Source organism: Pectinophora gossypiella, chromosome 13 (assembly GCF_024362695.1).
Source record: "Pectinophora gossypiella chromosome 13, ilPecGoss1.1, whole genome shotgun sequence".
Taxonomy (NCBI): Eukaryota; Metazoa; Arthropoda; class Insecta; order Lepidoptera; family Gelechiidae; genus Pectinophora; species Pectinophora gossypiella.
In genome coordinates this window covers 10,372,548-10,390,631 of record NC_065416.1, presented here as the reverse complement: position 1 = coordinate 10,390,631, position 18,084 = coordinate 10,372,548, and the positions used below count along the sequence as shown (strand labels likewise).

Genomic DNA, 18,084 nt, shown 5'->3' with positions numbered 1-18,084 from the left:
CAACATTTTGGCGTAGTAAGTCGTACCTATTATTATTTTACACTGTAAATGCCAATTTTTAATTAATTTTCATTATTATCGCTGTTAATGTCGAATTTAGTATGGTATGATAAAAAAGCCATAAAATCTAGAATACAAAAAACAGGAAAAGAGTAATATTATTTAGTCCTTTATTTCTCATGACAAAATTTAATACAATATCAATTTACAATGGATGGCATACAGAACTCTTTTATGTAAAACATTTTAATGGAACATGTAAAAATAAATAGCATTATTGCAGGACCATAATATATTATGTTGCTATGCCAGTTATCATATCACTAGTACATATTTACAAAAACTAGAATTTTAAGTTTAGCCTAACATAATACAATAATATGTTTACTATCCAAGACCAAAGTCTAGAAGAAAATACATACATAGTTTTATTATTTTATATTTATTTTTACCTAAATACCATAGTAAACAGTGCAACCATGGAGTAACTAATGTACACGTAACATAACTAGGATGTCACTGAAATCATTTATTGTTTGTAAAGCATGAGAATTACTAAATGGCTTGGAAAAAACAGTACTGTTTATATTTATTTATATTTACATTTGTCATTACTATAGACAATAAATTAAAAAAACATCATATTCTTGTTTTAGAAAAAAAAATGAAACAATATTAGAGTAAACATATAGCAAACAATCTCGATACAGTTGCATTGGATAAGTAACCTTCCTATGCATCAATCAACACATAATATAACATCACATACTCTCATTGGACTTTTATAGGATTGAAGTCCCAAGATTCAAATGGATATTCAACCCCTCTCAAACATTCATACCAGTGCTAAAGTGCTTAATAAACTAGGTGTTGTGTTACTAAATGCCATATCAGCATGATAACATTCAGGAATGCATCCAATTAGTACAAAAAACATCACCAATAGACCTATTATAATAAACTGTCCAAACTAAATGAACAGCATAATCCTCCTGAATTATTAATCTTGTTGTAATTTGAATGAAATTAAGCCATTTTCGTGTTTTGGTGACAATAAATCCCTCAATCGATTTTCACAGTTGAATATATTTTCCTAACAAATATGCTGGTACCTATGTAGCCCACAGTCCCACAGATGATTCCAAGTGCAAGACTAAACAGGGCCATGTATCCGAAATAGAAAACAGTCTGGAACAGGCCATACATTTTTGTTTTAAAGAGGAAATAGTAGAATGAATATATGTAGACATAGAGAGCAGTGCTGCCAGCTGATAGGAAACTGGTCCACTGCCAGCGGTAGTCCTCTGCATTCAGCAGGAAATAAGTACACACAATAGTGACACAGATTGTCACAATCATCAGGATCAGGAACACTAGCAGCATGAAACCATACACATAGTAGATCTTGTAAGCCCAGAATGAGGTGAAGATGAAATACATTTCAATAAATATAGAGCCAAATGGCAGCACTCCACCCATTATGATGATAATAAATGGCTCCATAAACCATTTCTTTTCAGGAATTGGTCTTGGGACAGCATTAATACGACAAGGATAGTCAGGTTGGCCAGCTAAGTTACGGCCAAGAACTGTTCCTACCAAAGTCAGGGGCAAAATTACAAAAGTGCAAATGGACATAACAGCTATCATACTACCAAATGGTATAGCTCTTGATGTATGGTAATACATAGCAATGAAGTTGATATAGAAAGCAGTTCCACACACTAAGACAGGCAGAAGGAACGCAGAGAGCAACATTTGCTTTATCCACAGTTTGCCTCCCATTCTTGCATATAGGGACCCCCCAAAATATCCATTTACAGGGGAAGTAGCAGCATAAATGAAAATTGCTGTGGAAAGCAAAGAACCTCTCTCGGTGTAAAGTTCACCAAAGATGGTAAAAATGATGACAGCCAACACCACCACTGTGAGCTGATGACCAGCTCCTACAAGTGCTGAGAACATTGCTAGGTGTGGTACAGGTCTAAAGACATCTCCATGTACTTGTTTCCATCCATATTCATCCCCTAAGTCTTTTTCCAAATCATCAAGATCATCATCCTTAGAATACCTAGCATAATCCTTACGAAGGGTTCTCATTAGGATCATTGAAACTAGACCCACTAAGAAAATGACCATCATAAAACTGTTGAAAATACTGAACCAATGAATTCTGTGTTGAAAAAAGTTGGGATCCAGATATTTGTCAAATCTGTCTTCAAACTTTATTTTGCTCTCTTTCCAGTTCACTTCATAGGTGAAAGGAATCTTCGCATCTGGAGTAAGTCGTTTCTTGTTCTCTGCTGTAAGGTTTACCTCTACGATGCGGTTTCCATTGTATCCAATATCAAACTTTTTGTGAGTCCAGATATAGTAATCGTCGCCGTCAATTTCGCCAACGATGCCCCATATGGGCAGGTCATCAATGTACATCTGGTACCAGTAGTGGTTCTTCACAGCATACACGAGTGCCTTATAGGATTGCTCGGTCAGTTCTATGGCACAGAACTGCTGCGCTGGAACTTGATCCTTAAACGTGATGTCAAGGCCACTGAACTCCAATTCGACTCCTTGAAGCGCTTCCGAGAGCGTTTCATGGTAATGCCCGATCGTGACTTTAGTGCCAACGCAAAACGGTAGCGAAAAATATGCATACGTTTCTTGGCGATTGTGATATGGGCCCACGGTATTCATCCATAATACCACTTGCTCTCTATCTTTGTACATATGTGTATGTTCATCACAAGTCACTATAGTCCACAAAGTAAATAGAATGTACAAGAATTTCATTTTACCACTATTATAATATTGCAAACGGCTGTTAAAAAATAAACATAACACGTAAGTGAAATGCCGATGTCGGACATTTATAACAATGTTGCCAAAAAAAGATGAAACGTCAAAATAAAAACTCGAAGAAGAGAAAATTAATTTAGAAAAAGCGCGGGAAACATCGAATTTGGCGGTCGTGTTTTTTGGCTTTTTGTGTTAATTTTCTAATTTTAGTAGATTTCTGTAAGATTTGGATCAGTAGGATCTATAAATATTGTGTATAGTGTTCTATAAATTGTTATTTTTGTATTTATTATTTATTTCTTTAGTTTCTGTGTCATATATATACTGGACTCTTGGTAAGTCTTTTATTGTATTTTTCTTATGGATCCCGTGGGGGATCCAGACCCGGGCGGGTCTGGTCACCCACCTTATGTAAGCCACACTGTAACTATATCCCAAAATGACGAGTCTAGCGTGGATACGGGCATGGATACTGATGGCTCCATAACCGTTGACCGCAGTACGTGTAAATCTCGTAAACGTCTTGCTCGTACTTCAGTATGTAGTCACTGCAATAAGCGAAGTCGCAAACATAAACGCAAACACGGAAATACCATGGTTAATAGAGATGATGAGTGTCAATGCTCCACTACTTTAGAGTCGACTGAATTTATAGCTCCTCATACAATTCCTCATAGCAGGCCTGTCGTCACCGCCACTCAATCTCCTAGCCAACAACCGGAACCATTCCTAAGCAACCCTGAAAAGTCTTTAACAAATCCCATTTCAAGAGGTGAATTTGTACAATCCGATGCAGCTCCTTATATTGTTCACATTCAAAAACAGCAAACTGATCCCAAGGACAGTGTTTCACTGCATCCAGTTACTTTTGGCAAATTCCTTAAGACTCATTCTGTGCCAAGTATCATAAATGGTAGCCTGAAACGCATTGGCCGAAATCGGCTCTCTTTGTCGTTTTCAAAATACATGGATGCCAACCAATTTCTGAATAATCCAGCTTTAGTAGAGCAAAATTACAAAGTTTTCATTCCATCCTTTTCCGTTACACGGGTTGGTATTGTACGTGGTGTGCCATCAGAGTGGTCAGATGATGAAGTCCAGGCAAACATTAATGTTCCGATTGGTTGCGGCCCAATATTAAAAATTAGAAGAATACGACGCAAAATAATTACTGAAGGTAAAGCTGAATTCAAAGCTACTGAGTCAGTGGTGGTAACTTTTGACGGACAAATTTTGCCCAAGCGCATTTTTATGTGTTATACTTCTTTACCTGTAGAGTTGTACATTTTCCCGACAATACAATGTTTCAATTGTTGCCGCTTTGGTCATGTCAAAGATAACTGTCGTGCACATTCTGGGCCAAGGTGTTACAAATGCGGTCAAGGACATTCAGGAGCAAGTTGTGCAGTGTCAGAAGAACAAGCTTATTGTTGCTTATGTAAAGGTCCTCACTTTGCAAATAGCAAAAAATGTTTAGAATTTGAAAGACAAAGGTCCATAAAAGAATCTATGGCTAAGAACTGCCTGTCGTATCTTGAAGCAGCTAAGCTTCACCCGCCTATATCTCGGTTATCGTATGCGGATGCTTTATTGTCATCTCCGAGCGTGCCGCCTTTGGCTTCGGCTTCTCGTAGTACCATAGAAAATGTCAGTCAACCTTCTAATACCAGCAATAATCATTTCTCGTACAAGAAAACTGTTTTTACCGAAAGAAAATCTTTACCTAAACCCGGAGTTGGCTACGACAAGGTAGCTCACGCTGCCTTGGTTGCTGATAGGAATATGCCTGCACCCTCCAATGGATGTGCTATCATCCAAAATAATAATACATCTGAAATGTCAATCACAGATTTAATTATGGCTCTTATTAAATTATTGTCCCAATGTAATGTTAATAATAATAATGTACCGTCCAACGCTGCGTCTTTACTTGACACTTTTTCTAAAACACCATCCGTTAATGGACCAGTTGGCCATTGCACTGCAGTGGAATTGTCTAAGCATTAATGCTAGAAAAAATGAACTTGTTCATCTTGTAAATAAATATAAACCTTTTATAATAGGTTTACAGGAAACCTGGTTGAAACCTGAATATACATTTAAGATTTCAGGTTACGCTTGCCTCAGAGAAGATAGATCTGATGGTCATGACGGCGTAGCTCTACTTGTTCGTCATCCTCTTAATTTTTCTCATTTTATTCTTCCTTCTCATAGTACCAATTTGTTTATGATTGCAGCTATTGTAAATAATATTTGTTTTGTATCTATATATATACCTAAACCTTGTTCAGCAGTGTTTCGTGAACTAGATTCTATCATATCTATTTTACCTAGGCCGTTCGTCTTATTAGGCGACTTTAATGCCCAACATCCCTCTTGGGGAAGTTCTGCACCAAATGCTTATGGTTCCCATATTTTGGATCTTATAGATTCCCACAATTTATGTATATTAAATAATGGCTCTCAAACCCGTCGAACTTCTCCTGCCCAAGGTTTTAGTGCTCCGGATCTTACTATCTGCTCTCCATCTCTAGCCCCTACAATTAGCTGGAGCCCCTTATCATCTACTTACGGCAGTGATCATTACCCAATATCTCTCATATTTCCATTCCGGTTGACCCCTAGTATTAAGCGTTCTTCCTTTCTAAAACATAATCTCAGTAACGCGGATTGGGTTACTTTTAGTTCTTTATTGGAAAGTAGAATTTACTCTCTTCCCAAAGTTGATCAGGACTCTGAAACTCAATGTGCTGAAGCATTTGCCAAAGCATTTATTGAAGTCGCCGATGAAATTTTCCCAATAAAAAGCAGACCCTCGCGTTACATCCCATCCCCTCCGTGGTGGGATAGTGATTGCACAGAAGCTATCAGAAGGAGAAAGGAAGCAGAAATAATGTACCGTGAATTGTCTACAGATGAAAATTTTAATTCATTATCTATAATTATGAAAGAAACTAGAAAGTTATTTAAGAAAAAGAAGTATGAAAGTTGGAAGGAATTCTGCTTGGCTCTGTCTCCTGATTCTCGGCCATCCCTAGTGTGGCAGAATATCAGAAGATTTAGATCCGCTTTTAGAGATACTTATTCAGGTTTCCTTCCTTCCTCTTTGGTTGATCCTTTCTTGGATCGGCTGGCGCCTCCTTTTGTGCCCCAGAATATTATATTACCGGCTATATCTCCGACTACTTTTGGTATCGGCAGTCTTTTTTCTCTTGACGAGCTCAAGGGTGTTCTGTCACAGGTAAAAGATTCTGCCCCAGGCTGCGACGGGATCCCGTATTCCTTTTTGAGTCATTTAAATGATAGGGCCCTTTCATACTTTCTTGAACTCATCAATTCAATTCTAATCACTGGTAATATCCCATCTGCTTGGAAGATCCAAACAATAATCCCCATTATCAAACCAAATAAAGATCCTTCTGAGGCTACTAATTACCGCCCCATTGCTTTATCTTCAGTTCTGATGAAGATTGCAGAGCATCTGGTTAAGATACGCCTTGAATGGTATATTGAAAGTGGGAAGTTGTTGGGTAGCAGTCAGTATGGTTTTAGAAGGGGTAGAAGCACGATTGACAACATTGCTATATTTGTGACTGACATTAGATTAGCTTTTACGCTTAACCATTCCGTCATAGCGGCTTTCTTAGATGTTAAGTTTGCTTATGATAGTGTTGATTTATCAATCCTTTTGTCTAAACTTAGGGCTTTGAATGTCCCAAATATTCTGTCCAATTTTATTTATAATATGTTATTTGAGAGGTGTATTAATTTGCCTCTTGATAACTCTAACTCAGCCTCAAGACTAGTATGGAAGGGATTACCACAGGGATCTGTATTGAGTCCTTTATTATATAACATTTTCACCCACGATTTAGAATCCTCAATCGGGGACAGGGTAAGTATTCTTCAATTCGCTGACGATTTGTTGCTTTATTGCACAGATCGTGATATACCTGTTGCGTGTTCCTCTTTATCTTCTGCTCTCTCTGGTCTTAAAACATGGCTTGATTCAAATGGCCTTGAGATAGCCCCATCTAAGAGTTCCGTTATGGCATTTACCAGAAAGAGAGCTCCTCCTCCTTTCTTTGTCTACTATGATGGCCATTCTATCCCGGTTAAGAATGAAGTTAAGTTTTTAGGTGTTGTTTTGGATACCCACTTAACAGGGAAGGCCCACTGTGATTTCGTAGTAGGTAAATGTGAACGTAATCTAAATATTCTAAGATGTTTGTCAGGTGTATGGTGGGGTGCCCATCCATTTACTCTTAAACTTTTGTACAATGCTATCATTAGAAGTGTAATAGATTATGGCTCTTTTGTACTGGCTCCTGGTAATAGCACTGCATTCGAAAAGCTGGATACCATTCAGTCTAAAGCGTTACGGATAATATGTGGAGCTATGAAATCTAGCCCCATTAATTGTCTTCAAATTGAATGTAATGATGCTCCTTTATTCTTACGCCGACAGTATCAATCGGATAAATTTATTTTCAGAGCCTTTCAGTTGGTAAATCATCCTCTACGGTCTAAGTTAGAACAACTGTTTGACGATGTCAACTCGACGACATATTGGGCACATAAATCAATCCCTTGTTTAGTCAAAAGTTATCAAAAGTTTATTTACCTTAAAGCACCTACTCATCAAACTGTAGTTTACCCTCTATTTTGTAGCAGCTTCGTTTCCCTAATATTAACCCCTTCCATTCATCTCAATATTGGAATTAGTAAGAATGAACCAGAGGCGAAACATTCTTTCAATTTTGTCAAGGAACGCGATTGGTCTCATTTTCACCACATTTTTACTGATGCCTCGAAACAGTGTCAAAGTGGCTGTGTTGGTGTTGGCGTTTTCCATCAACAATTTAACATAGTCCAAAAGATTAAACTTCCTGCCGAAACTTCAGTATTTACAGGAGAATGTTTTGGTCTGTTTAAAGCCGTTGATTATATTTTGACGGTCAAACTTAAAGAAACGATTATTTTCTCTGATTCATTAAGCGCTCTTCAGGCTTTGGCTAAATTTCCTTTTAAATCAAAAATAGTTTATCCCATCATTATAGAAATCAGAAAGCTTCTTCACAGGTGCCATTTATTAGGCTTTTCAGTGGTGTTTGCTTGGGTTCCCAGTCACTGTGGCATTGGTGGGAATGATAGAGCTGATCATCTGGCTAAGGATGCAATAGAGTGTGGTGACATGGTGCCCTACAAAAATTATTCCCATGACTTAATGGCACTTCCTACTTCGTTTCTCCACGATGCCTGGAAAGACGAATGGAAGAAAAGTAGTCGAAGCAAAGGCAAATTTTATGCTTTAATCCAACCTACCTTACTTTCCAAACCGTGGTTTTTCCGATTTAAATTTAGTAAAAGGGCTACAAGTTGCCTTATCCGTATGCGGTTAGGACACACTTGTAGCCCAGCTCAACTCGCTAAATTTGGTATAATAGACTGTGCTATATGTGACTGCGGGCTGGACGTTGCCGATGTTAACCATATATTTCTTGCTTGTCCTATAAATAACACAAATTTTTTATATCGTAATTTACTTTCTATAAATATCCCTTTACCTACTAGTATCCCTATCCTTCTTTCATATAATAACTTTGATATATATAAATTCTTATCCATATTTATCTGTGTTAATGATATAAAATTATAATCCTATCTTATAATATATATCCCCATCCTGTGATCCTTCTTCCTAAATTCCTGTTTCACTAAATTCCTTTTATTTTTATGAAATGTTTCCTCGTTTTGTCGGTGGCAAATACGCAAACCGCGTCATGCCAAAAAGAAAAAAAAAAAAAAAAAAAAAAAAAAAAATTAATTTATCTCTCTCACTCGCTTCTCGCCTGTTTAGATAAACGAAAATACTAAAAGAAAATACTAGAAGAAATAAGAAAATACTAAAATATATCTATATTTCATGTGTGGATTATGTGACAGTTATTAAAAATAGTAATGTTATAATCTTACTTTCATTCAATAACAACGACAAATAGCCAAAAGCCCAAAGAAAACAAACCAAAAAAAGAATAATTGGAATAAGTACATACGATTCTTATTTCTTTATCGACTAGGCAAAGGTTTCAAACCATACTGCCTTGTTTTAAGATGCTTATTTATTTAAAATTTATTTAAACAAAACGCGTTTTTGACAGCAATCGCATGCTGATTTTTGTAGGTTATATTTATGGAAACAAATCGATTTTAGAATCAACAAAAATGGATATAGACAGTGATTTACCAAGTTGTGTACAGGCGAAACTTAAGTCAGATACTGGAGAAGAAACTGGAAGTCCTCTCGACTTGCCATTGAATATAACCAGAGATCAATTACAGTTGATATGTAATGCTCTTCTTCAAGAGGTACGTACGTCGAATAAGATCCTACAGCGCTTTTGAACTGCTCCGCTGAGTTTGATTTAATTTCTGCGTATGTTACAGGAAGATAAACCCTTTCTGTTCTTTGTCAAAGATGTGGAAATAACATCTACGCTGCAAGATGCACTCGACTTGAAAATTTTAAATTCTGAAGAAGTAATAGAAATAATATATCAACAGCAAGCCGTATTTAGAGTAAGACCAGTAACTAGGTGTACCAGGTACGTAGTAATTATATTTACAGGGTTATAGTGGAGAGCACAATTACTATTGACAAACCAATTCTTCTGTCGTATGGCTAGTATTTTCCAATACATTGTGTCTGATATTGTACTATCAATTCATTGATGATAACAATACAAAGTATAACATCATAAAATTATTTCAGTTCTATACCTGGACATGCTGAAGCAGTAATATCTACACATTTTAGTCCTTCTGGGAAACAACTAGCTAGTGGGTCGGGAGACACTACTGTTAGATTTTGGGATTTGCACACCCAGACGCCATTGCACGAGTGTAAAGGTATGTTTGACTATAAGGCACCATTAATCTCTTCTACTGTTAAACTATGACTACTCCTTTAATAATACTTTAATTTTTAATGGTTATTAAAATTCTTCCACAGGTCACACAAACTGGGTGTTATGTATAAGCTGGTCCCCAGATGGTTTAAAACTGGCGTCAGCATGCAAGCAAGGAAGAATAATCATATGGGACCCACAAACAGGCAAACAGATTGGAAGAACTATGACAGGCCATAGGCAATGGGTTACAGCCTTAGCTTGGGAGCCATATCATAGGTATTTTAGTTACTACCTCAAATATTTATTACAACTTTTCCTTTTGGACTATAGAAATTAAAAATTAATACCAATTTATTTCTTTCAGGAACTCTGAATGTAGAAAATTAGCTAGCTCATCTAAAGATGGTGACGTTAGGATATGGGACACAGTGACCGGACTCACCATTCTCAGCTTAACCGGACATTCCAAGGCTGTGACTTCTGTGAAATGGGGTGGCAGTGGACTCATATACACATCTTCCCAGGATAGAACCATCAAGGTGCATATTCAATAATTATTACTAGACCTGTGCAACACTGTATTATTCAATATTATTATATTTATATACTATATTGTACTTTATCACAGGTTTGGCGTGCAGATGATGGAGTACTATGTAGGATCCTTGAAGGACATGCCCATTGGGTGAACACATTGGCATTAAGTACCGACTATGTGTTAAGGACTGGCCCGTTCCATCCAGTGATGGACCAGCAAGGAACTACCAGTGACAGTAAGTAATAAAATTGTATAGGTAATCAATCATATAGTCACTGATCATCATTATTATCTGATGACCCTGTAGGGAAAATTTAATTATTTATTGTAAGGCTATGGAGATGACTGTATTTTAATGAATGACGTCACCATCTTTAGATGAGCTAGCAAATTTTCTACATTCAGAGTTCCTGGGAGAATTATGTTACATAATTTTTCAGAAAACATTCTTCAACAACGCGCCCTGGAGAGGTACGAAGCTGTATGCAAACAAGGTGCTGAAAAGCTGGTGTCTGGCTCTGATGACTTCACACTCTTCCTGTGGCTTCCGGAGAAGGATAAAAAGCCATTGGCGCGGATGACAGGCCATCAACAGCTCATTAATGATGTGAAGTTTTCACCTGATACTAGGTATTCAATCTATGCGTATGACTGAAATAAAGAATCTATTGATGGACCTTATTAAACAATATTCGACATATGAATCATTTCTATTCTATAGAAAAGGTTTTACTATTTTTTTCAGGATGATAGCATCAGCATCTTTTGATAAGTCTGTAAAGCTGTGGGAAGCTGCAACTGGAAAGTTTATCACCACACTACGAGGACATGTGCAGGCTGTATATATGGTGGCATGGTCAGCAGACTCCAGGCTGCTCCTCAGTTCTAGTGCTGACTCTACTTTGAAAGGTAATGTTTTTGCTTCTCACTACCCATAGAGAAGTGCTTATATGAAAGAAAGAAAAAATATTTATTCGACATACTTATTGTTTTAACATAATTAACATAAAATAATAGTCATTAATGTATGCCGCAACGGTTTCACCTCAGCATAATGCCATAGCCTAGACTATGACGCTGGTTTTCAGTTGAAACCAGTAAGGTAATCAGGCAACACATTATAAAGATAAATATACCAGAATTTTGATTTTGAAAGGCATATGTAGAAAATAATATAATAGTTATTTTTCTACTCTTAGTTTTCCTGTCTTTTATTACCCAATGTTCAATTTATTGTTATAGTGTGGAACATAAAAACCAAGAAACTAGAATTAGATTTGCCAGGGCATGCAGATGAAGTGTATGCAGTGGATTGGTCACCAGATGGTGCATATGTGGCTTCAGGAGGCAAAGACAAAGTTTTAAAATTGTAAGTAGATTCAACTTTGCTGTTATACTGACATAATGCAAGAGATATCACTCTCTTATCTTCTTCACACTTGTTATAAATAGCAAAATTTTAAAATAATTTTCTTGTTTCAGGTGGCAACATTGAAACCTCATCTTAATTGTTAAGAATCCTTTATTTATAGAAATAAAATGTTACAATAATTTTGTAAAGGTACATTAAACAGATGTTACTTGATTTTGATGCTCTTTTTGACATTAGCCTTGATGCCAGATGCTTCACCACCGTACCTGGTGATTTCAGTCCTGGGTTCACGGACTGCACCCTTCCTCCTTATCTTAGCCTTCCTGTATTTTAGCTTGTGTTTGACTCTAGGATTCCTCTGTTCCTTCTTTCTGTGTGGAGTCAGACCCTTATTCTTGGCTATTTGATAAGTAATTTCTCGCTTATCACCAACTTCTTCTGTCACTTGACCCTGTGATGATGTAGAAGGTTTGTTATTATCCTGTTCCACATCATTAGGTGTACTATCATCATTATCTGAAAAGCCGCTTTCTTCAGATTCATCATTCCTCTGTATATTAGCTTCTTTATCTGACCTGAAGAAGTCATTTCCTTCATTATCTTCATCATCATCTGACACCCCAGTATCTTCTCCTTCATCTTTCTCCAAAGCACTGAGTAGCTTAAGTTTCTTTGGAGCTGATTCTGCTGATCCTTTATCTGATTTCCGCTTTTTACTCTCCTTTTCTTTAAGCTCAGTAATGTGTAATTCTAAATTATTCTTCACAGCAAGCAATATTTTATCAATTTGAGGTTTTATAACTTCCAAATAAATGGGTTCCATTTTATTTAACATCTGCCGATACTGATATAACCTTTTTATAACTGGATGATTCTGTATGTTTATCCTTTGACTTTTCAGAAGTAAATAGTAACTAATATTAGTGCAATAATTTAAAATAAGATCATAATTTGTTTTAACAAATTTAGAAGCTGGGCATGTGGGAAGCTTGCCATCCTTTACAAGCTCCAGTACCGGGTGTAAATTATCTTTTGCTACTGTTAATTTCGTTTTAAAGTCATCAATCAATCCTGCAAACTCTGGACTCTCCTTCTCAAGTAACTGTAACTTTTGCCTTTTTGACATTTGACTCAGGTCACTTTTTATCACAGTTTCTTTTTCTTCAACTTCTAATGCCTGTTTTGGAAAGAAGTCTGAAAAATCTTCATCACCAAGTTGTTCCAGTAGCCTTTTCTGTATTTTTTTAGCTTCCTCCTCTTCCATGAGAGCATCTTGTTCATCATCTCCAAACCCTCCATAATCCTCATCAACGTAATCTGTAGCATAATATGACCTTTTTTTCTTTCCCCAAGCCTTAGAATCTGGTAAATCATCGTCCGACTTCTCCTGCCCTTCTACATCGCTGTCAGCTATCCCCAAGTCATCTTTTTTATCTTCCTCTTCATCCGACTCTGAGAATGCATATACTTCATCTTCACTGTCCGATGGTTGGTGTTTTCTTTTTCTAACTTTCTCCAGTAACCTTTTTTCGTTAGGTGTAAAATCATCTTCTGAATCTGAAGGCTCATAATTGCCTTGCATATCAAACTTAGTATTAATTCTGGAAGAATAATAACAATTGTTATAAACATCAGCTATCTACCAATGCCTGTGGTAACTACGTACAATATAGATATGCATGTTTCAATATTATTTATCACAAATGTGTCAGTCTTAACTAAAACGAATTAAATGCCTCATTACCTTATTTTGTCTGCCATTTCGATAAAATCTTGCAAATTCGTCAAGAATTACATAGCATGTTCTTCTTTGAGGTTAGGTTTTCTTTACTTCAGCTGCTTCGTCTACTTATCACGAATACACATAATAAACACAACGAATTATTTAGATTGACTATTGTACTATCTATCTTTAACGAATTCTCGAATTAACAATTCCAAATTCAGTAATAGATAAACGGTAATAGATAGATAGATTTATAATGAATTGTTACTCTCGCGGCTGATTCACTCTCATAGAAGAAAAATTCGCCCTATCGGCGACGGGGGATATGTCAACCGCGCCCCTTGCGTAGGTACCCAACTTCAACCTCGATCCGCCATTTTATGACAACGACAGCTCAGTGACATTAATATTTCTTTGTTACAATGTTTTTTTTTTTTTTTTGTTTTGTTTTTCCCCGAAGGGTAAGGCAAAGGGAACTATGCCCATACAGCCATGTCTTACGTATTTTTTTTCTTGATGATTAATGAAATGATGAAAGGTGATGATGATGAAACCTAAGCCCCCACCCTCGGAGTAGACTCCTACTCCGAACCCCAAACGAATTAACTCAAAAGTCCGCATAAACTTTTGAGTTATGAAGCGGCTTCCCGGCACGAAGCGAAAATAGGCAGATACACTTTGTTTATTGAATACTCCAATATAATAACACTCGCAAATGTCTTCCGACTAACTTAATGCGATCATTAACCACAAAACACCACTTCGTATTAATTATTTAGATTACTCAATGAAGAAAGCAACTGTCCCGTTCCCGTTTCCCGCCGAAAAGCCTTGTTACAATGTTAATGGCTGTCGTACGGCGCGTACACGTTCTTTCGTTGTTGGCAGGGCTGCCAGATGAAAAAAAGGCATGATCGTACGTCAACTACAAAAAAATCGTATTCCAAGGAAATTTTGAAATGAAAAGATAGTACAACTTAAAAGTTCAAAGTTTTTATGAAAAATGAGAATAATTCGTTAAGAATCAGAAAAATAATGCAATAAAACTGTTTATTAGACTTATACTAATTTTCTGAGGTTAATTTTCTTTTTTCTTTTTTTATTCGGAAAACTGCGCTATTCGTCATCTATCGCCTGCATCACTTGCATGTCCTCGGGTTTTATTATTCCACAGAGTACTTTTATATTATTATTCTTGGAACCAGTATCATGAGTGGCAGTAACGTCGGTACTTTTTAATGTAATTACTGGAAACAGCATTGGTAGTTTCAAGACAGTCCAGTTCCGATAGAATGGCGCCATCTAAATCGTATCTTTTTTAATTTCTTCTATACTTGTGATTAAAAAATACCTGCAACGTTGAAAAAAATCAAAGCTGCCGGAGTAACACATTTGTTTTATTACGAAATGTTGCCAGGTACCGAAAAATCGTACATTTTCCGTACGATCGTAGTCTTGCGATCGTACATGAGTAGAAATGCCAAAAAATCGTACGAGTACGATTTAAATCGTACATCTGGCAGCCCTGGTTGTTGGGGAAGTTATTGTGATAATTTCCTGTGTTACTTCGTTATAAGTGCGTGGAATCAAACCTTGCTCCTCCACCTCTGCATCGCGATTATACAGTGACAATAGTATTATAACTTCATTGTGTATTCGAGCCATTAACCTTATGACTATTTTTGTTCGTGTTGATTTTTGAATCACGTATAAGATTTGTTATAAATAAGTAGTGCAACATATGAATAGACTTCCTGCCTGAAGCCTGAAGATTTTGACAGGTCCGGTTTTTTACAGAAGCGACTGCCTGTCTGACCTTCCAACCTGCGAAGGCAAAACCAGCCCAGTACAGGTTAGGTCACATACCTCCGATTTTGCATTTTTCGGGATAGTAAGGTGTGAAAAAAAGAATTTGTAAAATTCAAATAAATGTTAAAAATAAAAAAAGTATTGTTTTCTTTAATGATCCAAATACGTTAACAAAACACTTTACAGATAATAAAAGTTATCTTCCCTTTTAAAGTGGGCTAACTGGGTCAAATTGACAGAATTAACTTATTGCCTTTGCTCAAAGGCTCATTTTAACCAAAAACTATTAAATGCCAAAGTCAACTCTTCCCCGTCTATATCCCTAAAAAAATATCAAACGTCCTTGCCTGGATTTCATTTGATTTCATTACTATAATCTATGGAACGATGGAACTAACTAGTGATATCTTATAATCGATATTAAAAATTCTACAATCGTATCGAGTATAATGTACAAATAATCGATTTAAATGTATGGTTGATTGAATAATGGATTATTATTGCGTGAATCATGAACACTGAGAGACATAAGTTCTAACTAAGAGGATGTGTGCAAAACAAAGACCTGTGTAAAAAGACAAAAGTATCGTGCATATTTTTGCATTCCCGGGGCTATGTTGTCTGTCTAACCTATAACTTAGTTGAAACCTACTTAGAAGTTTTTTTGCACCTAGATAAATAATGCATCTGGGTTTTCTTTGACATTTAGGATTTTTTGATATCTTCAATATATTTTTAGTAAAAAAGAATCGATTGTAAAATAATTTCTATAATCGATATCGATATAATCGGTTATATTTAACAATTATTGGATTATAAATATTATAATTGATACAATTGTAGAATTTTCAATATCGATTTAATTGACAGTATCATGTTATCGATATTTAGATTATTTAAATACGTAAGTATTCGATTATTAATCGATATAGTTGATTATCGGGCAACACTACTAGCAACTCTGGATCAATATCCACAACAAAAGAGATTTTATATTACTACGGGCTTTTTGGCGGGAAACGGGAACGGGACAGTTGCTTTCTTCATTGAATAATCTAAATAATTAATACGAAGTGGTGTTTTGTGGTTGATGATCGCATTAAGTTAGTCGGAAGACATTCGCGAGTGTTATTATATTGGAGTATTCAATAAACAAAGTGTATCTGCCTATTTTCGCTTCGTGTCAAGAAGCCGCTTCATAACTCGAAAGTTTATGCGGACTTTCGAGTTAATTCGTTTGGGGTTCGGAGTAGGAGTCTACTCCGAGGGTGGGGGCTTAGGTTTCATCATCATCACCTTTCATCATTTCATCATTCATCAAGAAAAAAAATACGTAAGACATGGCTGTATGGGCATAGTTCCCTTTGCCTTACCCTTCGGGGAAAACCAAAACAAAAAAAAAAAATTTATATTACTACGTTTTTGAGGTTATGTTTTCTATAACTCTTTTTAACTTTTTACAAAATATACATTCTTTTACTTCTATTTAAACAAGAAATCAATAAAATATGGGCATAATATTTACTGTGAAATTTATTTTGTTTTATTTATTAATAGTTTGCAACTTAATTTATAGTAAAAAACTAACTTTGCCGGAGTTAGACGATATAAACTCAAAAAAAATAAATGAATGCCAGCGTTGCAAGGTTCTGGTGGATTCCTTTAATTATTGGTTTGACAAAACTTCTCGAGGAAAGTTTGAAGGAGGTGACACAGCTTGGGAAGAATCTAAATTGAGGTCTTACGCTCGGAGCGAGATTCGTCTAGTGGAAATACAGGAAAGTTTGTGTTCTGAACTTCATAAATATCAAGATCATTGCTACAGTCTCACGGAAGAAGCTGAACAACCTCTAGAGAAATGGTGGCTTGATAAGGATCCTAATTCAATAGACTTGCATACATGGCTCTGTATAGAAAATTTAAAATATTGTTGCCCTGAAAATCATTTTGGCTTTTCTTGTGAGCCATGTCCACTTGATAAAGATAATAAGTTGTGTGGAGGACATGGCAGGTGCAATGGCGAGGGCACTAGAAAAGGCAATGGAAGTTGTGAGTGTTTTAAAGGATTTACGGGACATAGCTGTGGAGAATGTGCACAGAACTATTACAGAGCGGACACATACACCTGTGAACCTTGCCACAAAACTTGTGATGGCTGTTCTGGAGCAGGAGCTGATGCTTGCGAAGCATGCAAGGAAGGCTGGAAGCTTGAGGGTGGATTTTGTAATGATATTGATGAATGTTCTGATGCCAACACCTGTAAACCAAATCAATTCTGTATGAATGAAGAGGGATCATATGCTTGCAAGTCCTGTGACAAGTCCTGCAAAACTTGTGCGGGCCCAGGGTGTTCAAACTGCACATCTTGTGGACCCGGGGCAATGTTCTGGTCTGGTGTTTGTGTTGACAGCAAGCTGAAAGATGTTATCTTGGCAGAGACACTGAATAGGGTGATATTGTATCTGGGACTACTACTTATAATAATATTAATAACTAAAATATCTCATGCTCTAGCGTCACTGGTAGTGTTAATTGTTGCTGCTTACATATATTACTCTGAAAAGAATTCCACAATGAATGTTGTGTATGTAATTTCTAACTTGTACTTTTAAGCTTATTTATTCAATAATTATGATGTATAAGACAATGGTTATACCTCTTTATGTGTACATTAGACACAAAAATCAAAACATGATAGTGAGATTAAAGTAGATGATTTAATCACATTAACCCTTTTATTTGTCAACCTTATTTTAATAAAATGCTAGCTTTTATTCTAACAGAAAGGGTGAGATGCGAGTCCCTAATTCATCTTGTAATAGATGTACCTCTGACGTTATCAATAGGGATACAGCCGTGAGCTTCTGTTATGTTTTTTAGTAAAACACATTTTAAAGGTGTATTAAAAATACATTTTATTGCAAAGATACAT

General features: G+C 36.2%; 4 protein-coding genes across 4 annotated transcripts; 2 read left to right on the top strand and 2 right to left on the bottom strand.

Moving 5' to 3' along the window:
• Window positions 1–148: 148 nt before the first annotated feature.
• Window positions 149–2,887, bottom strand: LOC126371804 (transmembrane 9 superfamily member 3). Its single transcript, XM_050017167.1, has one exon. It carries the CDS (start codon window positions 2,788–2,790, stop codon window positions 1,063–1,065), a length of 1,728 nt encoding a protein of 575 aa, XP_049873124.1. The 5' UTR covers window positions 2,791–2,887; the 3' UTR covers window positions 149–1,062.
• Window positions 2,888–8,952: 6,065 nt separating this feature from the next.
• Window positions 8,953–11,830, top strand: LOC126371805 (notchless protein homolog 1). The gene is made up of 10 exons (XM_050017168.1): window positions 8,953–9,165; window positions 9,244–9,401; window positions 9,569–9,705; window positions 9,809–9,983; window positions 10,072–10,246; window positions 10,336–10,480; window positions 10,686–10,875; window positions 10,991–11,154; window positions 11,488–11,614; window positions 11,728–11,830. Exons 1-10 carry the CDS (start codon window positions 8,965–8,967, stop codon window positions 11,738–11,740), a joined length of 1,485 nt encoding a protein of 494 aa, XP_049873125.1. The 5' UTR covers window positions 8,953–8,964; the 3' UTR covers window positions 11,741–11,830.
• On the bottom strand, window positions 11,750–13,632 carry LOC126371807 (something about silencing protein 10). Its single transcript, XM_050017170.1, has 2 exons — window positions 13,362–13,632; window positions 11,750–13,218 (listed from the first exon to the last, which is right to left on the bottom strand). Exons 1-2 carry the CDS (start codon window positions 13,376–13,378, stop codon window positions 11,823–11,825), a joined length of 1,413 nt encoding a protein of 470 aa, XP_049873127.1. The 5' UTR covers window positions 13,379–13,632; the 3' UTR covers window positions 11,750–11,822.
• Window positions 13,633–16,167: 2,535 nt separating this feature from the next.
• LOC126371810 (cysteine-rich with EGF-like domain protein 2) lies at window positions 16,168–17,878 on the top strand. The gene has a single exon (XM_050017177.1). The coding sequence runs from the start codon at window positions 16,661–16,663 to the stop codon at window positions 17,762–17,764; it is 1,104 nt and encodes a 367-aa protein (XP_049873134.1). The 5' UTR covers window positions 16,168–16,660; the 3' UTR covers window positions 17,765–17,878.
• The last annotated feature ends 206 nt before the right edge of the window (window positions 17,879–18,084 follow it).